The sequence below is a fragment of the Mytilus galloprovincialis genome, chromosome 13 (genome assembly GCF_965363235.1).
Source record: "Mytilus galloprovincialis chromosome 13, xbMytGall1.hap1.1, whole genome shotgun sequence".
In the NCBI taxonomy this organism is placed as follows: domain Eukaryota; kingdom Metazoa; phylum Mollusca; class Bivalvia; order Mytilida; family Mytilidae; genus Mytilus; species Mytilus galloprovincialis.
Window position 1 is genome coordinate 15,537,073 of NC_134850.1, and position 27,680 is coordinate 15,564,752.

A 27,680-nucleotide genomic window follows, 5' to 3' on the forward strand; every position below is an offset into this window, starting at 1 on the left:
TTAAAAGGCGAGGTTTGCTGAGTTTTTTTAATATTCAAAATTTAAATGTTGGGAGTGGATAACTACTGTATTGCGCAAGATTTGGTGGTGGAATCTGTTTCTCTAATGCTTTTCAAACAATACGCAGGCAAACTTATTCCTTCTTTTTGAATGATCTGCAAAAAAATGTGTTATTTCTATGTGACGTCATTAGGTATGGTTGCCTTTTTTACATACCGTCACAATAGGAAATCCAGAGGAAAGCAAGAAAATTTGAGGTCATAATTGGATTTTTACCAATGAATAACTGAGATCAAACAAAACCACACATTGATTAAATGGGTGCAGAAAGGGATAAATTGATGAAAAATTAGAGATATAAGATATATCATGTAATATTATACAATGTATCCTTTTTAGTTTATATGCATGATAAGATATTTCAATTGGTTTATATATTAGACATAATATATAATTTTCAAGTCGAAACATTAAACAGAATACAAACCTACCATGTATGAGGTACAAATGTCCTTTGTACACAAAAATAAGGAACCCTGGAATGTGGTACATACTACATCATGTACAGTATTGGAACAGTCTGGTTCAATATCTGCAATGAAAAAAAAACATAATCATAACTGATGTTGCTTAAAGGTTAATAAATTTGTTTATACAAGTTAAAATAAAAAAAATTGTAAGTGTTGCGCAGTACCCAGTGTCTTGTCTACTTTTGCTGTTAATCGCAGGCTCAACAAAAATGAGGGGAAAAAAAAACAATAAAAATATTCCTCTCGAAACTATCTTTTGATTGTAAGAAGCTTCTGTCCAAGTTTGATAAATCCAGGATAGTTTATGAATCTAATAAATGTTTTAAAAACTTTAACTGCAGACTATGTAATATTAACTGGAGAAAAAGACTAAGTTTATAAGTAAAATACAGAAAAACTGTGAGGTACAAAATTTTAACAAAATTTCCTTCTAGATGCTAGATTTGATCATAAACAATTTTCTGTCCAAGTTTGGTATAAACCCAGGATAGTTTAAGAAAGTTTATAATTAAATTTTTTTTAAACTTTAACCACAGAGTTAATGTAATGTTTCCTGGTAGAAAAATTAAGTCCATTTACAAGTAAAATACAGAAAAAAAATGATTTTTTAACAAAATTAAAATTGCTTCTGAATACTATCATAAAATAATGATCATAAACAAGTTTCTGTCCAAGTTTTGTAGAAATCCAGGACAGTAAGAAAGTTATTAAGATTTCAAAAACTTTAACCACAGAGTGAATATTTGAAGACACCTCCGCCACTAACGGAATGTAGGATTGCTGACTCGCTTTTTCAACAAAAGTCAAAGGCTCAACAAAAATATGTCTTCACATAATTAAGTTATTATTTTTTATGCCAATTTTTTTTTTTATATATTTACTTTTACATTATTACTAAATGTACTATATATATATATATATATATATATATAATTATATACAATGTATTTTCTTCTTTTCACTTAACTGAGATAAGCATATAATTTGTCTTACAAAATTATTTTTTTGACTGTGCTAATATTTTTTTCTGATTTAATAAATATTTCATATACATTTATGTGTTTTAGCAGGTTAGGACTAACCATTAATTGGTCAGTGAATTGTATCCCAACTTAGGTAAGGATGACACGCAAATTCATGAAGCTTTCCATATCTTTTTTTAGATGTTGTTGAAGATGAAAAACATGTTTTGTTAAACTGTCCTGTATATTCATATATTTGTAATGTTATTTTTAGTTATGCTAGTATTGTTGATCAGAATTTTTTACATGTGTTTGATAATGAAAAGTTGATATTTCTTTTTACAAATGAAAATATGGTATTTTATACTGCCAAAATCTGCTGACATTTTAATATGCGAAAATGTATTTTATCCTCATGATAGTTGACTTTTATTTGTACATGTACTATAAATCAAGAAAAATTGTTATAGGATCTGCCTACCCTTCGGGAGCACCTGAGATCACCCCCAGTTTTTGATAGGGTTTGTGTTGATTAGTCTTTCGTTTTCTATGTTGTGTCTTGTGTACTATTATTTGTCTGTCTTTTTTTTTTTTAGCTATGGCGTTCTCTGTTTATTTTTTATCTACGAGTTTGACTCTGATCTTTTTCCCCCCTCTTTTATAGTCTCTCATAACTCTTTATAGAGTGGCTCTTGTTTTTAACTTGTGTTTTAAAAAGCTGTATATTTTATATGTAACAAGTAATGAGACTTTAATAAAGTATTTGTCTTGTCTTGTCTAAAATTTATTATTTGTCATATAATGAATGAGGTATAAATAATGCAGTTTTTATAAAAAAAAAAAAAAAAACATTAAAGAAATATTGGAACATGACTTCTTACATTTCTCCACCATTGATGTATAATGGTTATTCCTGACATGTTTAATCTTTAAAATGTCTGGAATCATTCCCCATGATCATTTATACAATAAAATCATATCAGTATATATATGTTGAAATATGAGATATTAAAAATGTATAAATAGAAAACTGACCTTTTTTTTTATATAAAATCAAAGATGTCCATTAAATATGAATACAAATGATATCAGCACCACTCAGTTCAAGATATAAGCAAATTCTAACCAAACAAAAGAATTTCCCTCCAAAAAAAAAGACATATGACTTAATGAACCAATCATTATAAAGAAGAGAGAGTTGTCATACCCCAAATTTTTTTTAGAATATACTCACCCCTTCTCGTCCAATGAAAAGTCAGTTTTTAGCCCTCTAATTCTCATAGTACATGGTTTTCCATGCACTATGAAATGCTATACACGAATGACTTTTCATTGTCAGTTAAATAAAAACTAAGGGGTTTATAACTCATTGATCCATGAAGAAGTTTAACAATAAACATAATCACTAATGCATGGCTAGAAACTACTCACTAAGTACTTATAGAATTTAAAATATTAACTCATCAGATAATATATATAGAACATTATAAAAGAATTAATAATTGTTTACCTCTCGACTGCTAGTATGTATAGAAGATTATTCACTGGAAGTTTTGCAAATTTCTTGTGATATGGGTCAATCTGTAAATAAAAAAAAATATATATAATTATTAAAATTTCTATGATGGAGAGTGCAGAACTATTGCAAACAAGTGCTATTTGTAATACCAAAAGATAAGCTTTATTAGTCATTATGATAATTTCAATAGCTTATTAGTACATGTATCTTAAAAACACTGCCAATCATCAATTGGTCAAGTTATCATTGAACAACTCAGAATTAAATTGTGTTTCTATTCATTTTGTTTTCTTTTATCATGGTAGTATTAAACATACAACTTCAATAGCTAAAATCCAGTATAAAGCAAGCTCTCTCTGTATAAATTTCTTTTCATACCTTGTTTAATTTTATGACCAGTGTTTCTTTCTCAGTTTCTTCATATCCAAAGTTCTGTTCGTGTTGTATATGGGAAAATCAAAATACATTCTCCAAAAAATGCCTCATTAATTAATGCTGTAGGTAAAAATTAGCTGAAAGGTACAGACTTCTGGAAATACAGTCTTTTTAACGACCAAAATAACCCTTATGGAAACAAACTAAGAACAGACAGAAAATTAAAAAAGAATACAAATTAGAATTTTTTTTTATGAATAGATTAAGATCAATACATGATATCAAATTTTATCAAAATAAGAACAAGTAATACTGGTTGTTATCTAAATATTGAACAGGGTAGACATTGTAAATTACCTTTGGAAAAAAAATTGTGTCCTCTCTGTAAAAAGGAGGTAGAAGATGAATATTCTTTTGCTTTAGAATGTCAAATTTTAGAAGAATGTAGGCAAAAACTTTTTCAGAAAGTAAAGAGTATAGTTCCAGAATTCACCAAAATGTCTGATGAGGAAAAATTTATATTTATATTTATATTTAATGAGTATGACGTAACTAAAATTATTGTCAAGGGATTGCGAATTAATGATTTGTATGTTTTAAGAAATAGCCTAGCTGATAAGAAAAACTAGTCGATGTAACAAAGTTATGACTAGTTATATTTTTCTTTTAGTATTTGTTATAAGGAATTACACCACTAATTCATGGTCCCATTGCTTTCTATGTTAAATTCCTCCATTTCAAGTAGGCACACCTCTTTTGTTTTAAGTTCAAATAAAGTGGCAATCATTGCATGTCAAAGCAACACTTTATGGTGTCTTGTACTGAAAAAATCAACATACCTTTAATGGCATATAAGAAAGAACTGGTTCGCGGAACTTCAGATGTACCAAAACAGGTACTTCAGATCTAACAAACAGAATAAATGTACCCTCCTTTTAAAATGCATTTTTTTAATCTTCAAAATTATAAGTCCAAAAGTGTTCTACAATGATCACAAGTCCTTCAACTTTCATTTGATGCCAAAAATACCTAAATATTCTACATATTTTGAAAGTTACACTCATGCGTAGGAACTATTTTGTGTTAAATATGTACTACTTTCTGGTATGTGCTTCCTGGCCTGGCCCAAATTAGTGGTGTTACACCATTATATATGTAATAACAATTGCATTATGAAATTGTACTTGTAATTTCAAATTTGCAAAAGTATCACCTCCTCAAAAACATCTACATATAGTCTTATAGAATATGAATGTTGTTAAAATTTAAATATTATATGTTTGTCTTGGTAACAATCCAATATTTGGATTTTACACCAATAAAATGATTTGATTTGATTTGATTCGACTCTGTTTTTCGTTTGTTGTCAGTCTGATTAAAATCAAATCTCTCAGTGCTCCCGTTTCTGATATTTCGCCGACATGATACCAATATACAGCCAACATTTTTTTTATTTTTGCAGTCATATAAAAAACTGGATGGGTCCATAAAAGAAGATTTTGAAAGCAGAGAAAATTGTGCACCTTAAAATCAACACAAATATATCAGGTGACAATATGAATACTCAAAATCCAGGTTTAAAATGAGGCATAGGTACTTCAGTCACAGATCTTTGTGTGTTCTAGTCTGTTCTTAAAATGTCAATGATGGCATTTTAAAGTAATATTTAAAATTGGAGTTATCTTCCTTTGTCCATAAATGTAGTTGAAACAACATACTGTCAAGTTGTACTTGAAACGAGTTTTGGTGTGTCCTGCCATTTTTTACTTTCCTTGCAGATGAGACAAAAATCAATTAACAAAAAACCAACTTTATCACAGTTTTTTATTGAAGTATCACAGAGTGCTAATGTAAATATGATCATAAAATTCTCAAACTTAACAACACACAGCTTCTAATAAGTTCTAAAAACATGAAAATCTTTCTAACGTTCAAAAGTATCAATTCAGCATTTTGTACAGCTAAAAAGGAAAAATACTTTACGGTTAATTTTTAAATGAAATTAAATACTGACCATTTTTTCTAACACTAACAGTTCTGCATTTGTATGGTTAATTAAGAAAATGTTGTATTTCAGTCAATTTATAAAATATGTTGGGACTGAATATTATTTATTAAAGAGACATTTTTGATTTTTACAAAAAAATAAACTTGAATTTGAATGTAAATACAACCTTTCAGAATAAACTTACAAAATACTGGTTTCCTAAAAATGTATGCACTTCAATAAACATCAAAGTGTTCAAATATAAAACAAAAATTAAAGCTAAAAGGTAATGTTAAAAGTAAGGCAAGTATAATAATGATTATAAACACAACATATGTGTAGTTACAATTACTATGATAAATGCTATTTAATAATATACTCATGATTCATATGAAAAAGATAAGAATACTGATTTTCAACATTGCTGAAGTTAGCTCTGTTGGTGAGCAATAAATAATATGAAGAGTTATCTCCACTTAGTGCAACATATTTTTGTAAGAATTAAACTGACCTCAAGAATTTTTAAAGCTTTACTACAGTTTCTTTCTATTAATACTTTAAGTAAAACATGTGTTTATGATTTTCAAACTTTTCTTAAAAAAAAAGTTATTTAAAAACTGTTATAGTATTTACTGAGCAAAATTTTAATACTTATTTCTAGTGATGTATATATATATATTAAATTCAAGATTTATACCTCCAAACATATAAAAATGTTGAAATACTTAGTTTATAATACTGATAATGAAAATGTATATATAAATATATGCATACATATAAATTTGAGCAAAAGAGAAAATAACTAAGAAAACAGTAACAAGCGTAACAAAAAAGTGTAAAGATAAAAACCACACACCTATATTGTTGGTGCAATAATACTTTATAATAAATACTATACATCTATCAAGATTCCACAACTGTGGTTACAACATTCTCTTTGTGTCGTATAATTCATCTATATAATAAAAACATATATTTCAAGTCATGGACTGAAGTGCAAAAGGTGACAATAAGGGGTATATTTAAAATCATCCAAAAAACAAATATTCAATAAAAATTGTTTGGGCGGTTAAAATAAAAGCTTTTTGAAGGCGAAATAAAAAAAATGATTCAGTTCAATTTCTTATTTATATTTTTTATAAATTTTACAATTACATGTATATGAAGATTTCAATTATTAGGTATTTTGTACCAATTTCAAGGGTACTGTCCCCTTCAATTCATAAAAATTTAAAGGTGTTAAAAAAGGAATTACAAACAGACAATGATTGCACTCAGATTAACGCACAACAAGAAAAAAAGGTAATATATCAACAATGCTTAAGTTCAAATTATCAAAGGAATAAATTTCTATCACTTATTCTGTGTTTGTAAAAATTTTGAAAATTTGATTTATTTTTTAAATTGTTCAAATTTTTCAGATTGCGTCCCAAATCTATGAATAAATATGCAATCATTATAATACACATGTGCATATAATATTTATATAGTTGTAATCTTTAATTCATAATTTTTATTGTCATTATCAAAATAGTATCAAAAAAACAAATTTCCCTTCGTGTAACACTTTTCTAATATTAAATGCATAAAGCTAAGACATAACATAATAAATATTTTTCAGTTGAAAAAGCTATAAAAAGCAAAAGATACATACATCATATGAATAAAATATATATACATTTTATAAAGAAATAAATATACACTCTAATGACCCAACAATGAATAATTGGTCTTTCATAATAATTTACCATCCATCCATGAACTATAAAATATGTAGTAATACTGAAAATGAACACACTAATGCATTTTATAAGTACATGATAACAAAAACAAGTTTTTCTAAGAAAAGAAAATGATAATCTAAAGTAAATTCTATAATGCCATTTTTTAAAAGGGGCCTTTTCCCTTAAAACAGACAAGGGGATAGGGACTTTCGAAATCCTCATTCAACAAACATCTTTTTTTGAGTAATTTTGTTTACAAAAATGGACATAAAATCATGAATGCTCAAACAACACATGTCCAAATATGAAACATCCCTGCCTACCTACCCACATCTTTTCTAATGGAATAGCCCGAAAGAAATAATATCTTAGAAAAAATTATAGATTCCCCCTGTATAACAAAGTAGGTTCAAATTTCCATTTTTACCAAAAAAATTTCAAACTCCTTTATTGGCTTTAACGTTTACTAGTAGATTTCATTTTAATAATCAACAACCAACTCATATTTTTTTAAATATAAAAAGAAAATATTTCATACAAAAGAGATATATCACATATACATAATAACGTTTCTAACATAAAGTAACGCCACAAGGACTAGAAATGCAATATTTTGATTATAAAAAAGCAGTTATAAAGGACAATCTTATTTAATATTCGCCTTTTCAGAATCTTAAGCAATTGGGGTTATATTTTCAACAGACTACACAACTAATATTATTTGATCACTTACACCTTCTTAGCAGTGGCTATTCATTTAATGGAATAATTTTATTTATTTTTGGTGTACACATTAACAAATGTCCCACAATCCTTTAGAATTTGAAAAGTTGAATTAAATATGTAAGTATTAGTCTAGAAAGCACTGAATTTTCAAGCAAGAAGTTAAATATAAAAACAACAGAATTATCTCCTCTTTATAAAGATAAAAGAGGGGATACATCTAAATGATGTTTCTCATCTTCAACTAACAATAAAAAAGATATCACATATTTCTATGAATGTACATAATTTTCATAACTAATATTGAAATGAATACAATATAAATGGGAACTTCAAGTTAAAATTATAATAATATTTATAAATGTATAAACAGAATTAGGCGGTAACTGGAGTAATTTCTGGTAGTCTTTCAGGTGACTTGAAGGAGGTACCTCCACGTAACTTTAAATCTTTGTTTACACTGTTGTATGGGTGGAGAGTTGTGGATTGTGCTTTAGGTATTGCATAGCGAACAGATGTGAACGCTTCTCCTGAGGGTTTGATGAATGAATTCTGGTATGTGGATAGATAATCTCCCTTTGTTTCATCAGCGATCTGATCTGCCCATTTCTGCTTCATGGTATCTAATAAACCATAGTTTGTAGGTTTACCTAAAAGAAATAAAGAATTTGTATTGGTTAACAAATGTGCAAACTTGGGCTATTCTATTTAAATTTTAGTGAGAGGACAGGATTGGTATCCCTAACCGTGCGAGGAATGTAAATCCAGTCAAGGTCGTTAAACACTTTCATCATCAGATGGGTATCCTAAATTATTTTGCAAACATCAATATTAAAAGTATTAAAAAAGTAATGAGATGTGGTAGGATTGCCAATGAGTCTATTACCTATCAGAGACCAAATTCTGAGGATATAAACAAATATAATTCACCATACAATGAATTACATATAGCAATTCCTGTACTGATCTTTATGTAAACCAAGTAAAAGGTCCATGTATGAATTGTAAAAGAAGTCCATTAAACCATTCATAGATCTATATGTTTCTTTCTTTGAGAGAGAAATGGACCATGTCACATAAAACTGGCATTTCTTATGCCTTTTTTGTGCTTCATTGAGGATTTTTAAAAGACTAAAAAGTATAACATTGAAGTAATATTTAATATACATTTACAAAAGAATGTATTAATACACTTTATAGTAAAATATTGAAATAATGTGATAAAAAATGTCTCTGAACAAAACGCATCATACAATAAAGTCACATGTATGATGTACATTCAATAAAATTAATTCATGGATTTCATGTTTACATTCATGACTGAACACGAATTTTGTGTTTATGTAAAATAATGTTCTAATTAGCTTTTTTGTGACTTATCTAAATTTAACCATGTAACTACCACAAATATTATTAATGGTTTAATTAGTGCAATAATCCTTCTTAATAAGGTCAATTACTGAAATAATGTTTTTTTTTATCACCACATAAAGAAAATAAAAATAACACAGATGTTACTCCATTTAATCAATAATATATATTGCTGATACCTAAAAATGTCCCCAAAAATAATAACTTTTGATTCTTTACTATCTGTAGAATTAAAATATTATAATGGATTTCTTGGGTTGAGGTTACTGAAAGGAAAATGCACATGTTCTATACATTTGTATGTTAAATGTTTGTGTTCTGTATTTGTGTTATTAAATTCTTTGCCTCAATCCACAAAGAATGGTACCAGTACTTGCATGATAAAGGAACCTTCCCACAATTATTTTTATTTTATTTTCAACAACTTGTACATGTGTAAAAAAACTTCTGAAAAGTTTAGGAGTTCTACAAATGTACATGTACATGCATATATTTATATACATTTATGTAATCATACAAAAAGTTAAATATATATATACCACAAATCAGATTTTTTTCTAAATCCACATTTCTCTTTTTAATAAATCTACAATATACGAATTTTATTCAATTATCATTTCATTTTTACCTTGTAAGGGAAAGTCTGACTTTTCTGGGGCCCATGCCAGTTGGTGACCATTCCAGTCACGTAGGTCAGGTAATGCATTGTCCTTCCATCTTCCGTTAAAGTTCTCATCATACCAAGAAACCATATTATTTGAGTATCTGTTACCATGGTGATGGAAGAGAGCTTCTGGTCCAATTCCATCATTCTTCATCAAAGCTTTCCTCCTAACAAGTACATCTGGTCTATGTCCAGCAAAATTTCTGAAGTCAGTTCTGTTAGTGCTATTGTGTTTCTGGTCACCTCTTAAAAACTAAATTGATAAAAGAAAATATGTACAAAATGTATGGTTTATTCATTTTAATTATATTCTTTTTCTTTGTTAAACTACAATGTATATATTTTTTTTTCATTGCTTATAAATCTTTATTTTAAATTAATTCATATTAAGAGAAAAACTTACCATGAGATTAAGTGAAAATAAAAGGTATATATTAGAACAAGTACTGTATATTCATTATTTTTCATGGGATGTCAATTTCATGGATTGTTTTGACACAGGCCTAGGTGAACCATGAAATGAAATGTTCAACAAAGTACAAATTTTCTTTAGATTTGTAATCTTTTTATTCAAACTTTGGAAAAAGCATGCCATCAAATATCCATAAAAATGTAAGTTTTCCTCAATCTAATTATCTATGAAAATTAGTACTACACAACAGATAATGGCTCAACAAATTTCAATCATAAATTATTAATGAGGAAGTTGAATAATTTATTTATATCCTTGACCTTTTTTTAAATGTCTTTTCTTTATCAAAGTTATATTCCATGTGGTTAAAATTAAAGTTCAGCAAGTTGTTAACGTTGTTTCAAACCCGGTCCATTTTGATTAACAATTTTTTCAAAATAAGTGTCTGTTTGCAATGCGTCAAGTTCAACTATCATCATAGTCATCAATGTACTGATGGATCGTGTGTGATTGTTCTATGACGTAGATGTGAGAAAACCAAACTTTGAAATCATATATATATATGGTCATTTAATTACATGCATTTTGTTTTCATTTTCTTTTGAAATGTGTGTGTGTAATAAAGTTTGTTTTTAATATTATAACCATTGCATGCCAGTTCTTTGAGGTATGTTTTCACTCTTCTTCTTATGATATCCAGTTACCCTCTAGATTTTTTTTATGATTACTTTAAACTACCACTCAAGGACTAAAATCAGTCATTACCTAGGCCTCTTATTCACAATTACAGGACACACAGAACTACATTTTTTTTTATTGATTTGAACAAAATTTAGTATAATTTTGACAACCAATTTTATGAGAGACCTCAAATTGTTTTTTTTCAACACTTTCCAGGTGGAAATAAAAATTAAAACTAATGCGTTAAAACATGAATCTTATTCTATTATTTTTTAAATATCATTTATAAATATTTTAAAGACTCCAACAATGTTAAAAAATTGATTGGAAAGGTGTCAACATGGTCAATGCAACAGAAGTATGAGAAAAAAAATGCTGAACTCAAATTTAATGAAATAATGTTTAATTCTAGTGCAGTACATTACCAAAATTTCTATAGGATTTTGATAAACAAAAAGGGAAATAACCACAGAGGCACAGTGCAAAAAGGGTATTTTTTTGGTACACTGTCAAAAGGTTTTTTATTTATTTTAAAAGAGGGATAGAAGTCATTAAAACAGCCTAGTTGATGTTTCAAATTATGATAACTGTTTTGACAGAAATCATAATATCAAAAGCATACCAAATGACAATGTTGATTGACCTCCTGTCCTGAAAGTGAAAGCTAAATTTCCAAGGGTTTACTCACTGTGTATCTGTCCTCTCCCCAGTTTCCGATCAATACTCCGGGTGCAAACTTTTGTTCGATTCTCCATCCTGGCATGCCCCATTTCATTGGGTCTCCCTGTGCCATCTTTCCAAATAATGATAACGAAAACCACGAAAATTATTCAGTCCTGTTCACAGAGCCTAACAACACCCAAAATAAACTTTCAAATTAGTCCGCGTTTCAGTTTTAAAACTTTTCTTTATTTTAATGCGCTGATTATTATATATTGAATTTTAAATTTTTGTATACTATATATTTATTTATTTTAATATGTGTATTCTAATGAAATATTGCAACATTCACTTTAAGAACGACGTAATAGTAGGACGGAATATATTTTTGGTGTAGACGTTAGTTGCTATGAGGAAACATAATTTTCGGTTTTAACGGATTAGCATCAAAATTACGTGTTTCCATTCTCAGGATACTGATATAAAAATTAGTACAAATCCTTGATTAGTAGAATAAACAATTAGTTATATACAATACTATAATATGTACACACAAAAACATTGAAACATAATCAACATTTGGAATATAACATTAATTTATCGTATGAACATCAAATATCGGCATACTTATAAATATCGGCATAGATATATACACGCTGGAATGAGCTAAGGTAAAAAATGGTCAGTAACGCATAATGACCGTCATGATGCAAATTGATTTCATTTCTGTATTCTTTGATTTTATACCTTTTTTTCTTTGCTCATCGTTCCATTTCCCTTTACATGTGTATGCTTGCTTAAATAATCAGTCAACTAGAGCTGAGTTGAAATACATTGTAGAAGTCACTGCACTTTTCGTCCATTATTATCTATTCTGTAAAGCCTACCATGACCTCGGCTATACTGACTTAGGAAAATTTACCAGCAACCCAGATTTTTTTCTTCGATATTGTGAATAAATACATATCAAGTACAGTTCTGGTAAAGTATTTCAAATCTTGTTGTTTATAATCACAGACATAAAATAAAAATAAATTGTTTTATGTTTTATTTATAATTTAATTATATTTTTTATCATTAATTTCCAACAGATTAACATTTTTTTATATTAATAACTATTTTTTTTTTAAATTCTATAGATAAAATTCAGCAAAGGCGGATAGAATGGGTGAGGGCGCCTGCCCATCTCTTTAGATGAAAAAAAATGTTGATTATATAAGGAATCGCTGAAAAATGACTGGAGTGTGGCTCCTCTTATGCATTCAGTATCCCTTTATGAAAATTTCTGGGTCAGCCACTGAATTTTAATCCAAAAGTCTAACTTTTACACTGAATGTTCGTAGATGAGAAACAAGCAGAAACATAGTCGGATCCAGGGAGCACCGCCCTCCTTTATTGTGGACAATATTGATTAGGGAATCACCGAAGCCTGACTGGAGCGGATCCTCCTTATACTAATACTACTACTAATAATAAATTCTTTAATCAAAGAGGGTACCTTAATAAGAACCGTAGTCTAATTTTCATTGAGGCCCTTAGGTCAGTCAACGGGCCCTCTTATAAAAAGTTCTATTTCCGTCTTGCACTGATAAAGACCGTTATTTCTTTTCCATAAATTTGGCGTATATTATAACTTGGACTTATAATATTTCCAGATTTTATATTGTTAATATACAATGTACAAAAAAATGTCAGTATGAAAAAACTTGTTATTGTTTTGCGTATTAGCGACGCACATCATTATCATGAGGCGTAACATGCTGCGTCATTTGTTTTGATGTTCTTATATTATAGATATTATTCCGTGAGGACGCGACCGTTAAATATCATTTATATTTATCAAATAGTGTTGTATTATTCAAAATATAATGAATTATAGTAGTATACTGGCCGAAGGTCAGTTATCCGGCCACTCGATCATCGCCACGCAACCTTTTATTCAATAACGCATAATACGACACAATGCAGTTACCTCCCGACACATACTATTTGTCTTCTTAATGAGGGTCTTGTTGGGGTCATTTATTACTGTATTATTTAGCCATTATGTCATCATCTGGTCAATATATTTTTACCCAATATTTGATCTATTCTTTACATTATAGCATCCCATTATTCTCAATTCTTTATTTCTGCTACTTCAAAATCAAAGATAGAAGAAGACGCATGCCAAGCAACCCAAAGAACTGTTTAGAATTTTCGGTTTTAATGCTCTTCGACTTCGTATAGATTTGACTTTCAAACTGTTTTTCTTCGTGTGTCACTGTGGTACATGTAAGTCTTGTGTAGACGAAACGCTCGTTTAGCGTACAAATTCAGAAGTCCGATTTAGTTTATGTCAAAACATACAGTAGACCTCCTGCAAGAGCTGACATGTCAAACATCAGATTCACAATATAGGATCACGATTTCTTCCATATGTATATGAACTTTGTGTATTTAAAAAAAAAATATATAGAAGTATGTTTATCAGATTTTTATAACATAATGTAGATGTGGAATGGTTTCCAATAAGACATATATTCCATGCACCAGAGAGCTAATGATGTCATCGAACGCCCTTCAACAATGAGCAAAACCATAACCGTATAGTGAGCTATGAAAAGACTCCGACATGACAAAATGTCAAGCATTGAGACGAATAATACTTTATATTATTGCTTTTATATTTCTATTTACAGACATTCAAGTCTTTTCTTATACCCTGACACGATGCTAAAAACGAGATGAAATAACACTTATATATTTATATGCGTGTGTCAGAAAAGTTAGTCTCCACTTTCTTAGCCATTACATGGTTTATTGTCCTATTTTGTAAATACCGACTCGTCATATTATGACAAGAATGATTGCTACTACTGTAAAAACTTCGTAGGGAGTGTTTTTATTACTATATTTATAGTAGTTGTCAATCTAGTTGCGTATTAAGACAAGTAGACAGCGACTGAGCTCGTTCACATTTTGGACCGTTGCACGATGCGGCCGGTACCATGCACTATTCTAGCAATAGTGCTTTTTGCTGCACTAAGTGCAGCCCAGATGGGTGAATTTCAAGGTGAGTTGTGTTTTACCATTTTCTAATCTGTAAACTGAAGCTTGTTCGTATTCTAAAAACGGTAAAAATCTGGTAAACATTTACACTCAGAAGAGAATAATAATGCCGATGTCTATTTGATTAATCCAGATACTTTTTGCCAACTGTATTTTTTTCTTTTATATACTACACCTAATCTTTTTATTGTGGATTAGGAAAGAAGTTTTTTTTTAATTAAATGTGAATTTTCTTGTAAGTAACCATTAACGAAATAGTATAACATCCTTTGTGGTAATGCAAAAAAAAAAAGGAGAAAGAAGAAAGAAGAAGAAAAATACAAAATCGGAATTTTGCTTTGTTTTAAAGGTAAAATATAAATATTCAATTTTCATTCAAAAATAAGCAGACGAGACTCGATGCAATTTGAAAAAATGTTCTGAAGTTATACCTTATTGAGGGTAATATCTCAGTCAGCATCATATTTTGTAATTTAACGTGATTAAAAAAAAAAAACAGACGAAAGTAGAGAGTTTTTACCCATTAAGTTGCTTCTACTGGATCTAACAGTTGAACAAAAATTTTTCGGACACTCTGCGTTTAGAACCACACGCAGATCCTTCATAAATACATCTTCTTATTTTATATTCATCGGAATATTTCAGATTTCATTTTCAGGATTTTCAAATTTATGTAACATAAAATAAAAAGGAAGAGATTATCACGGACAAACTTTCTTAAATTAACATTCCGTCTTCGTAAATTACGTTGCCCATGATTTTTGGAAGGGGGTGATGCGATATGCAATAAAACGGAAGAACTAGCGACGAGCATAGCGATCCCTTTTTTTCGACAATGATATATTTTCCAATAAAAGGGGACGTACGCGCTCCACGCCCCTTAATATGTCGAAATGATAAGAGTCTTTAATGAAGAGTTGTCTCATTGGCACTCATACCACATCCTCCGGCTATCTACTTAAGATCGTCTTGATTCGTACTGACTATAAGAATGCGGCCAAGTTAAACTCCAATCAATCAATCAATCATTTTGTCATTGACCCTTGATAAAGACCTTTCAACGGTTAAGACATTCGGTCTCTTTTTTCTAGTGTAGTCATGAGCTTTTATTATTTCAATCTTTTAGTTTTGTCGTACCCTTTTTAAATTTGGTAGCTGCACTGTTGGCAATGTCTTTATTTTTGTATTTTATTCTTTTCACCAACTCGAAATATTTATTTTGATATATAATATTTATGCATTACTTTTTTTACCTTTAAGTCTTTTTTTTATTTTATATATCTTCTATAAATGACCATATGTTTTGGCCCCTGGGCACTAATAAATGTAAAGTTCATTCTACCGTCTTTGACAGTTTTATGCTGTAATATTATTTTTATGCTTAACAAGTTCGATGTGATGTGTATTTACAGTGACGATATTGCAATTAAAAAGAAAAATAATATAGTCATCTACGAAGCCCATTGAAGTTCTTAGATATTTTGACAGGAAACGATCGTTCTTTTTCTTTCTTATGAAATATTCGAAACTTACACGAAATTGTATATCGACAGTAAATATATAGTTGATGTCTGAAATTAATAAAATGGAGGGGCGGGGCGGTGATGTGGGATATAGGGAGTGAAAATTGGGGTGGAATATAGAGGTGTTAAAAGGTGGATCAAGTTGGATATAGCGGGTTAACAAAGTGCATGGAAAATGGAAGATATAATTTACAGCGGGATTCGGGATACGGAGCACTCTACTGTCACCTCCACAATTATTCTTTTTCATGAGCCAAATTTTATACAGCAACACGCACACCTCCGGTTGTCGCTATTTTCTTAAAATAGTAACACAGTAATATTTCATTCAATTTCGATTTCATTTCACAACTTTTTCCTTAAAATCTTGGACTCATTTTCGATAGAAATTATTTTTATATTGATATAAACCTTTTGATAACTTTAATAATTGTAGTCATTTTAAGCTGGAATATTGAAAAACAATAGAAGACATGTTCGGTCACTATACATTATACTATACTCAAATGTCCCCGACTTTTATCCCGAACGGCCTCTAAAACTGGACCTACCTCTTGTATTTAATGTTGATTTGTTCTCATCCTGAACATGCATTAAATATCCTAACTGGACTTTTATGAACCATCATTCGATCATCAATCAATCACTTCCTCATACATTTTGTACTTTATTTGTAGACATGATGAGAGGATGCGTTGCCGAACGTGGGTTCTGCATTGATGTAAATAGAGTAGCAGCTCAGGGTACGCCCCCGGGAGAAGCCGCCGAGGCAGCCGAGGCAGGAGCCGGTGCGGCACCAACACAACCTCCCCCACCTGCACCACGTGGTAGAAGACGTGGCCGTGGGCCTAACCCTCTAGGGAGAGCACATCAACCAAGACAACCACCACAACTGGACTTTTTTGGACAAATGAACATACTGAATACCCACTGTGCAAGCTATGACTTCGAACCAGCATGCATGAGTACGGGTGGCTATTGTTGTTACCCACACCCGTAAACGATTCTGTAAGTAATTAATTACTATAAAAATAAGAAGATGTGGTATAGTTGGTAGGATGTCAATGCTAAGGAAAATATTTGTTTCTTAATATATAATATATTGTTAGTTTGCAGACAAATTTAAAGCATACAATTAACTTTCAATGCAGAAACGATTTCATGAAAACTTTAATTTAGAATACTTTTGTGATTATTATTTTCTTTGTGGTAAACCAGGGACTTTCTATACTAAGATACTAGAAACATAATTTATGAGTACTATTATAACCGCTTTTCTTCCTTGAAGTCAGGTCTGAGATCTTCACGAAATATTTCACAGCATGCAGCTTCTTAATATTAAACTTGACAGACAACACGCTAACATTTTGTATGAAATTTTCAAACGAACACAAAAAAAACAACAAACAAAAACCCCGCTGTGATACCAAGCCCACCAAAGAAAAATTCAATTTAAAAAAAGGCGGTGATTGCATCATAATCTCAAAATTTACGTGAATTAACACGGATACAACTAGTGATATTAATCTTCTATAGCAAATGATGATATTCATTGTACCTATTTCTATTACAGGATTTTTAGACAACAAACAGCCATAACTTATTAGCAGCAACTAAAATGTATTTGTATTGGGACAGGGGATTATCATCATGTATTGTATTATTATCACCAACTTTTGTTTTTTATAAATAAAATATGAAAAACGTCAGTGGTCAATTTCATTTTAACGATATTTGAAAAACATCTGAATATGCTCAACATGCGAAAAAATCATTGTAATTTTATCTACCGGCAATTGCCATGTTTTTTTTATACGGACTGAGCCTTAATGTCCAACTGCCCACGTCAGGTTTCCTAACGAGCCAGATTACTACTATCATATAGAATACATGTATCTAACAATTGGATATACGGTGGAGGACCCAACGATGGAAATATGAATAAAAGAGATGATTAATGTATTTCAATGAAGTGTCGTCCAATGTCAAACTGATGGCCTAATTTCTCTTTTTTACCCAATTTTGCAGTTAGTTTGCAATCTGATTGATGTTCATCCATCACATGAAATCGATGTACCCTGCAATGTTAGTTTCATGAGTACACTTGGGGCAAAAGGTTTTAAAAGACAAACACACACAACATTTTGGAGAAATCTCGCCCTTCCCCAGTTTCTAACACTCACACAGTAACAAAGTTGATATTTTTACTAGTATGTATTTAATGGCAATTAATTTTAAGTGTTATAAAAAAGAAGATGTGGTATGATTGCTAATGAGACAACTCTCCATCAGAGACCAAATGATACAGAAATAATTAACAACTATAGGTTATCGTACGGCCTTCAACAATGAGCAGTTCCCATAGCGTTTTTCAACTGATTTGTATAGTTTGTTCTTATGTTGTACTGTTACACCACTGTTCCATTTTAGGGGAGGGTTGGGATCCCACTAACATGTTTAACCTAGCCACATTCAGTATATATGTGCCTGTTCCAAGTCAGGAGTCTGAAATTTAGTGGTTGTCGTTTGTTTATGTGTTACATATTTGTTTTTCGTTCATTTTTTGTACATGAATTCGGCCGTTAGTTTTCTCGTTTAAACTGTTTTACATTTGTCATTCGGGGCCTTTTATAGCTGACTAAGTATGTGGAATGGGCTTTGTTCATTGTTGAAGGCCTACGGGGACCTATAGTTATTTATTTCTGTGTCATTTGGCCTCTTGTGAACAGTTATCTCATTGGCAATCTTTTTTTTAGTGATTATTGGCTTTAAACTAGCTGTCAGTAACTGCGAGTATTTTCAGATCTGTATACTTAAAATGGGTAAAGAAACATATAACTTCGGAAAGGATTCTTACAATGTAAATAATGAGAGGTAGGACTCATGACAGAAGTTGAGCCGCTGGTAAAGCTAGTTTGGTCGCTTTTTTAAAACATCACTATATATATGTATATAAGGTTCAACACAAATTAGATATGTGAAAATGTTGCTGATTATATCATTTATAAGTACTAAAGTGGCTGATTGAGAGTCTGATATATGTTAATTAGTTTTTATAAAGGTGCAATTAAAACCAGTCATAAATGTATTTCAAATATTTGATAAATCTAGTAATGCTTGTAATAGGGTACTATATAGCTGTGTATTATACATGTTTGGCTTGCAGGATAAACGATCTTTTTAAGCCGAAGGTCATTGGCGGTGAGTCATGTACAGTAAATTTTATTTGAATTTCCAGGGTTTCAAAATAGTGTTGTTCTGAGGTCAGAGAACTGTATTTTCTAGGAGATGACTGTGGCTTTTAATTTTAGAATTACAAAATTCAAGGACCTTTATTGTACCATTCTTTACACTGATGCTTGATTATACACAATCATTGATTTCTTTTGGAGAACCTTTCACTTAAAATTTCAAATGGATTTGTCATTATATAAAGCAAATTTGAACACCTATAGCTGATTTCGATATAGCACTATAGCCTAGCCGCAAAAACAAACACGTATACGTAGGACCAGAGACATATAATATATATGTCTCTGGTAGGACTAAAGAAATAATCTTTCAATGGTAAAAGGATTTTTACAGCAAATTACCAAATCCTCAAGTATGCAGAACTTTTCAAGATATGTGTTTTAAAAAAATAAAGCTACACACACAGTAACAGTAGTTTTTTTTTTTATTATTATCATTGTCATTTTGCTTAGTAGTTTCTTTTGTCACCTTTTCCCCGACATCGGACTCGGGTTTCAGTTTAACTGAGTTTTATTGTTTTGCTTATTTTTCCTTTATTCTTCATTGGTTATATAGGTAGAGGTATTAGGGGTCGAGATTTTACAAAACTATTTAACAAGCCGCATTTTTGCGCCTGTCCCATGCCTCCAGGATCCCCTGTCCTTTGTTAGTCTTGCATGTTTTTAATTTTTTTTAGTTCATTTATATGTTTTGGAGTTTAGTATGACGTCCATTTTCACTGAACTATAGTACACATTTTTATTTAAGGGCCCATTGTCAAGAATCAGTCCGGTCTGTAATGCGCATGCGTCACGGGACAGAGGTTTTATCGATGAAATCGGTCTGTTGAATTAAACGGGGAAAAATGTTTAAATTGACGATTTAAACCTTTTCTTTTCATAAAATCCTTTTGACTTTGTTATATTTGTGTTCATCAATATTTCAGCAACTAGATGATATTTTTATTATATTTTTCGGATTTGTCTTTCTTGATACCAATTTTAGTTTTGTAACAGTCATAAAGACTTCTTTGTTGTAAATTCTTATATGTGAAATGTAAATTATTACCAATAAGGTCACATCTTTAAAAAATAGTTTAAAATACTTAATCAATGAACATTAAATTGACTTTGTTATAAAATAAAAGAAGAAAGATTGCTCTATCTTTCGATATAAGTTTCAAAGTTTAAAAAAATGTTCTTCATGCTACCAACTTGAATAGAAATATGAACATTTTTACTAATTTTAAGAAAAACGTCACGATATGTGTAAACTGATACACACAAGAATTAAGATGTTATACGGCGCTGATTACATGATCACAGATTATAAGATAGCGAGAGCTATCGTATTTATACTCTCCTTTAACGTTTTTTTTATTAATTATTTTATTTCAATACACACATTATAATTGTTACATAATTTGAATTATATATTTCAATGTAAATATATTAACAAATACGACATCCCCTCAAAAGTATTGATATACTGAAATGATTGAACAAGCATGGCATAAAATCTTGATTGTATGTCTTTAGCGAGGAAAAGACTCGTTGCAATACACAAGTAATGCACATACCTGGTTACATTCGAATAAAATAAAACGCAAAATAGGCAATATGTTTAAATTTAAACGAATATTTTCAAATGTTTTATACTGTCGTTTTAATAAAAAAAAATCTTGCAATATTGTTTCCTCCATGATTAGATTACACACACACACACGCATCAATAAAGTTTAGATTTGTTAATTAAAACATGCCAAAGAGAGTTTCAGGTACACGTAGACATAATAAACAAGAGTAGGTGGTCGACTTAGCCGATAGAGTGTCAGAAATTATGTGTACAGAACAGGAAAATGATAATAAAAACGACAATTATCTGAAATATCGGCAAAAGATTAATCGTATTATAAGTTATTTTACATTTTATAACTGAAAATCAACGATGACGCTTCATATGCAATTACGTACTAAAAAGGAAATCAATTGGAGAGAGTTGTGCTTTGGACAGAAAATATTTATAAAAGAAGAGAGAATTGTTCCACAAAGAGAAATCTTACCAAATGAATACAGAGTTGAACGACTTATTTCCAGAAAATTAGAGAAAAGAAAGGTAGGCATTTAAGCTTAGTTTGGATGAAGTTGAAGTGTGTCATCTCTTTGAAATTCAAAACCACTTAAAATTATGTTAGTTAGTTTAAAACGAACTGACCATTCCATTACTGGTTATATAAAGACGTACAATTTCCATTTATTTATTAAACATTCAAACTTAAGCTTTGAACTTGTTTAAGATAGTGGACAAGCAGTTTTATCAATAAGAGATTCTCTGTTACCGTTTATACCATATATATATATATATAGCATCTGCTTCAAATATGAAAGCTCTTCTAAAAGATATTTGCTTAAAAGGGTCCAGTGTAATATTTTAAGAATCCACATATTATAACAAAATAATAGCCTTTTTTTTTTATCTATACGCTTTGACACTTTAATGCCTTAATTTGTATTCTTCATATAAAAAAAAATCTGTAAAGTAATAAAAATATTTTTCTTACAAATTTGTTGATAGAAGAATAGTTTTTCAAATGGAGAGAATGAAATACATGTATACCGAGAGTTAAAATCATTCCTCAGTAAAGGACCTAAATATCGTCCCCCGTCAACTATTAACTGGAATGAGTGTCGTAATATCATCAACGACTCACTCCGCGCCTACTGTTTGAAATGGGTAAAACGGGAAAAAGCTGACAAAAAATCTTTGGACTCTTTTTTTAATTCAGTAATGAAGATAGTTGATATTCGAATACAACATTTTAAAGAACATTTTACCCTCAACAAAAACTATAAAAACCCTATTTCGCGTATCAAAAATAAACTAACAGAACTAGCCAAGGAATTTGTTTTTGTCCCGGCTGATAAAGCTGCGAATAATATCATTATTGTTTGACGTAAATTTTATATAGAGGTTCTGCAAAAGGAAATCACGAATTCACCAACATTCCAACTGACTTCATTTTCAGAAAACGACATCTGTAACAAACATAAACTTTTAGCTACTTCTTTACAAGCAGAACCAAACACAATGAAAGTCCCAACTATGTACTGGCTTCCGAAGCTGCACAAAAAACCTTACAAATATAGATTTATTTCATCTTCCAGCCATTGTTCAACTACTAAATTGTCTGTTTTACTTACTAGTACACTTGGTACAATAAAAAACCTGATAATAAATTGTTCAAATAAGGCCTTTGAAAATAGTGGAATTAATTACTTTTGGAGTGTCAAAAACTCGTTGGAAGTACTTGATAAATTGCATGCATATATTGGTGATTTTGAATCTGTTCAAAGTTTTGATTTTTCTACCCTATATACCACTTTGCCTCATATTCTTATTAAGAAAAAATTCACATCCCTAATTAACTGGGCATTTAAAAAGTCGGAATGCGAGTACATATGTTCAAACTCTTTTAGATCATTTTTTAGTAGCAATAAACAAAAGAACTATGTCAATTGGACATGCTTTGATACTATTTATGCACTTGAATTTTTACTTGATAACATTTTTGTTCGCTTTGGAGATTCCGTATATCGTCAAGTTATTGGAATTCCAATGGGGACTAACTGTGCACCACTTATTGCGGACCTGTTTTTGTATTGTTATGAGTTACAATTTATGACTAAAATTAGCAAAGACCCATCAAAACAACATTTGATACAAAAATTTAACAATACTTTTAGATATTTGGATGATATATTGGCTCTAAATAATGACGACTTCAGTATGTATACTAAAGAAATTTATCCTGTAGAACTTACTTTAAATAAAGCTAATGATAACAATGACCACTGCCCTTTCCTCGATCTTGATATCTATATCATAAACGGGAAGCTTAATACAAAAATTTATGATAAAAGAGATGACTTTTCATTTCCTATTGTTAATTATCCATTTTTAGATGGTGACGTTCCCTTGTCACCATCTTATGGTGTTTATATATCTCAACTTGTACGATTCGCTCGTGTATGTAACAATGTATTAGATTTTAGCGAGAGAAATTTATGTATTACTGAAAAATTATTACACCAGGGTTTTCGATATCACAAACTGGTCAAAACATTTACTAAATTTTATCACCGGTATAAGGAAATAATTCGTAAATATAACTCAACATGCAGACATCTTATACGTTCAGGTATTTCACATCCAAAATTTTATGGAAATATTCTTTATAAAGCACAAAAATGTCAGTATTCTCCTCAGAAACTAACAAAACCTTTAAATAGACTTATTAAAAGGGGATATAGTTACGATACTGTGGTCAGGTCATTAAAGATTGCATATTTTGGCTTTAACATTGATTCACTGATAGGGTCTTTGCATCGGAACTAAACACATTTATTTCTAAAAAAACAGTTGTTGGCATGACACGGGTTATGTTCTTCTCATATATTTTATGATAGTATGATACTAAACCCCTAACGGGAGGGATTGTACCTGATATTCATATGATGAAGACATAATCTTTCAATCAGTTTAATTGAGGTCTGGAGCTGGCATGTCAGTTAACTGCTAGTAGTCTGTTGTTATTTATGTATTATTGTCATTTTATTTATTTTCTTTTGTTACATCTTTTGACATCAGACTCGGACTTCTCTTGAACTGAATTTTAATGTGCGTATTGTTATTCTTTTACTTTTCTACATTGGCTAGAGGTATAGGGGGAGGGTTGAGATCTCATAAACATGTTTAACCCCGCCGCAATTTTGCGCCTGTCCCAAGTCAGGAGCCTCTGGCCTTTGTTAGTCTTGTATGATTTTAAATTTTAGTTTCTTGTGTATAATTCGGAGTTTAGTATGACGTCCATTATCACTGTACTATTATGCATATTTTAGGGGCCAGCTGAAGGACACCTACGGGTGCGGGAATTCTCGCTACATTGAAGACCCATTGGTTGCCTTCGGCTGTTGTTTGCTCTATGGTCGGGTGGTTGTCGCTTTGACATATTCACCATTTCCTTTCTCAATTTTATACATAATCTATCTCCACAAAAGAAGAAAAAATGGTGTCTCATCCTTATTTAAAATTTCACCCAGAACGAATACGCCTGTTTATTTCGTTGTGGCATTCATATGTTTATAGATAACTACATTTAACCCATACGCTCTTTCGTATTTATAAACATGACCTGATTTTTGCATTTGATTTTCATCAATATTTCAAATAACAATCTTATAGGAAAACTTTTTCGTAATGTTAAATTATTTGCAAACAATTTTGAGGTTCTTTTCAAAGTAACACATCTTTGATTTGTATATATATATTTACACATGATGCCGTGTTTGTTTGCTTTGTCCACTTGTCGCGTTATCATAAAGTACGATCTTTGATAAACTCCCGCATGGTACATATACTACTAATATATAAGGAGATAACTACATATCATTGATTACATTTTGTAAGCACCCCATTTCTAATATTTGCGTCTATGAGAGTTTTGTTTTTAATGAAATGCATTATATCAGATGTCTCGTTTATTCCAATGATGACGGATTTTTTTTATGAAGACAAATTGTGAATTTTTTTGTCCAGACAATTTTTTCATATTGGCGCTTAATGGCATAGACCCCCCTTTTCTTTGCTTTGGTCTGAATATTTCGTTTTGATTGATGATGCGGCAGAAAAGGATGACAGAGCAGCAGCAGTAGGTAACAAAACAGACTATCTAGAGTCTTTAGTCAAAAGTATCAGATCATGTGGGGTTTCGTTTAACATTTGGACACCAAAATCTGGAAGGTGCGAAAGAGATTGGACTTCTTTAAGGGGAGATGATATGAAAAAAATTATGAAAAATTTACCAGAAAAGTTAATGTTCTGTATTCATAACAATACCCACGATCAAACGGTGAAACTATGGAATGACTTTTCCTCCATTTTACGACTGATTAACTCCCCCGCTGTTGAACTCAAAACACCAGAATTTGTTTTCAGTATGTGTAAAAAGTGGGCTTCTGACTTTATTGAAATCGGGAAGGAACGGAATGGATACCGTCCTGAAAATATTACTCCGTATATACATACGCTCGTCTATCACATCCCATTTTACGTGTCAAATTACGGACAGATTCGAAAGTTTAGCGGTCAGGCGGTCGAAAAAGTTAATGACAGTATTAAAACAATATATCAAAAGAAAACTAATAAGATGGATTGCACTATTGATACGATTAAAGTTAGAAAGCGAATAGAAAACTTATGCAGCGAAATGGAACGGGAAAGAAGGAATTATGTGAAAAAGAATGACGACTGGTGGGAACACCACATCCGTGTTACCCGAGCACAAAAGAAGGAGAATGTGTCGAAAGAGATACAAGCCGCAGACGAAAAGTTCCATGTGTCAACGGTAAATTCCGTCAACTCATCTTTATCAACCGACGAGGTTGTTGATTTTGAAGACCTGTCAGTCGAAGAAATTAAACAGAAACTGTTAGCTTTTGGCATAAAAACAAAACTGCGGAAGAAAGAAAAGCTCGTAGTTCTTTTAAAAGAAACTGTTGGCGGCAGAACGTAGACATTTTAATACAAACTTAACTTTAGATTGGTTGAATGCGTGTTATTCCTTTTCGTTATTACCACTTTTTGGTTGAAATTTATGGCATATCTTTGATTGATTTAGTGAAAGTTATCTACAAGATAATTAAAAAAAAATGTAAAACACTTTTGAGTAAATTTAGGTAAGAAATCAATGTTTCGTTACAAAGGTGGGGGTTTGGTCATGGAAGTGTGTATGTGTGTGTGTGGGGGTGGGGGGGGGGGGGTGGGGGGGGGGCTATGTTATTACCTAAAAATACCCAAGAACTTGATTTTTTAAGGTTATAAACATTTTTCGGTTAGTTCTCTGTGTTCCCTTTTTTGCTCTTATATCAAAGAAATTGTACATATTCATTCATTTAGATATCATGATATCATATGTAATCCTGTAAATAATGCCACTGTATCAGACATCTGTAGGGGTATTTTAGTAGAATTTTTTTTAAGGATGTATATACACAGCAAGTTAGCCTCGTATACCGTCTCATCTTGAGTATCAAACTGAAAATATTGATTATAACAAGCAAAGTTTAACCTTCATTCCATCATTTGATAATATCTGGTACATAATATATTGACAGTTTTCAATAGTCCCAGATGGTGTTTATCTTGTATATATGTACAAAAAAATGTGCTTTCTTTCCATTTTTGTTTTTGTTTTAACATTTAAAGCATTTACGTCACTAAATTCTTGTAGGTTTAAACAAAAAAAAGTTTTCTTCGTTGCTGTTTGATCAATTTGTAAATGTATATATATATATATATAGCTGTTTGTCCGATTATTGTTACAGCCATTGTAGTGTTTGTATATTGATTCACAAACTTCGGAGGCTTACGGCACGGAGTAGTAAATTTATTAAAGTTTGAAAATGTATTTTAGATATTGTTCTTTTATGCTTATAGACTTAGTTTTCTGTCATACCGAAAAAAACAAAAAAAACACAAGATAGTGTTTTACTATTACCAAACGAAAATTTCTGGTCATTAGTATGGTTTTATATGTTTATAAATATATTGTTATTGAAGTTTTTATATAGTTGATATAGAAAAGATGTTTTGTGATTGCCAATGAGACAACTCTCTACAAGAGACTAAATGTCACAGATATTAGCAAAGTCACCATATACGGCCTTCAACAATGACCAAACCCTTACAACATATTTAGGTAAAAAAAAATCCGAAACGACAAATGTATTTAAACGAAAAAACCAAGGGCTTATTCATGTACAATATGAAAAATATGTAACACAGCAGCAAACGACTACCACTGATATACCGGATCCTGACATAGGACAGGCACATACATACAAAATGTGGCGTTGTTTAACATGTTAACGGGCGCCAAACCCTTCCCTAACCTGGGACAGTGGTGAACAGTACAATATAAGAAAAAACAGTATATAAATCATTTGGAAAACTAGCTCAATCCATTTTATTACAATAGACTGCTTGATAAAGCTACCCTTGTTTATTGCAGTATTATAGTCTTGAAATAAATTGTCGTACTAGAGTAAACACACTTATTTTCTAAAATGTTTGAAGTCACGAACATCGGCTGGTCAGTGTTTTCGTTTTTGGCAGAAATTTATGGCAGATCTTTGCTTGCTTTAGTTAAATTTATTAGAAACTTTGATATTGGGCGATTAAGTGCCCGTTACATTATATAGACTATTGTT

At 30.6% G+C, this 27,680-nt stretch overlaps 1 protein-coding gene and 1 long non-coding RNA gene across 2 annotated transcripts; one reads left to right on the top strand and one right to left on the bottom strand.

Moving 5' to 3' along the window:
- Window positions 1-5,191: 5,191 nt before the first annotated feature.
- Window positions 5,192-11,806, bottom strand: LOC143057194 (cilia- and flagella-associated protein 107-like). The gene is made up of 3 exons (XM_076230450.1): window positions 11,637-11,806; window positions 9,820-10,108; window positions 5,192-8,470 (listed from the first exon to the last, which is right to left on the bottom strand). The coding sequence occupies exons 1-3, from the start codon at window positions 11,739-11,741 to the stop codon at window positions 8,196-8,198; spliced, it is 669 nt and encodes a 222-aa protein (XP_076086565.1). The 5' UTR covers window positions 11,742-11,806; the 3' UTR covers window positions 5,192-8,195.
- A 1,885-nt stretch (window positions 11,807-13,691) lies between these two features.
- LOC143056329 (uncharacterized) lies at window positions 13,692-16,943 on the top strand. The gene is made up of 2 exons (XR_012972300.1): window positions 13,692-14,663; window positions 16,860-16,943. It is a non-coding gene; the product is annotated as an uncharacterized LOC143056329 (long non-coding RNA).
- Window positions 16,944-27,680: the final 10,737 nt, after the last annotated feature.

Coding starts and splice junctions, on each gene's coding strand:
- LOC143057194 (XM_076230450.1), bottom strand. CDS start 11,741: ATGGCACAGGGAGACCCAATGAAATGGGGCATGCCAGGATGGAGAATC. Junction 10,109..11,636: donor GGGGAGAGGACAGATACACA/GTGAGTAAACCC, acceptor TTATCAATTTAG/TTTTTAAGAGGTGACCAGAA. Junction 8,471..9,819: donor GTCAGACTTTCCCTTACAAG/GTAAAAATGAAA, acceptor TATTTCTTTTAG/GTAAACCTACAAACTATGGT.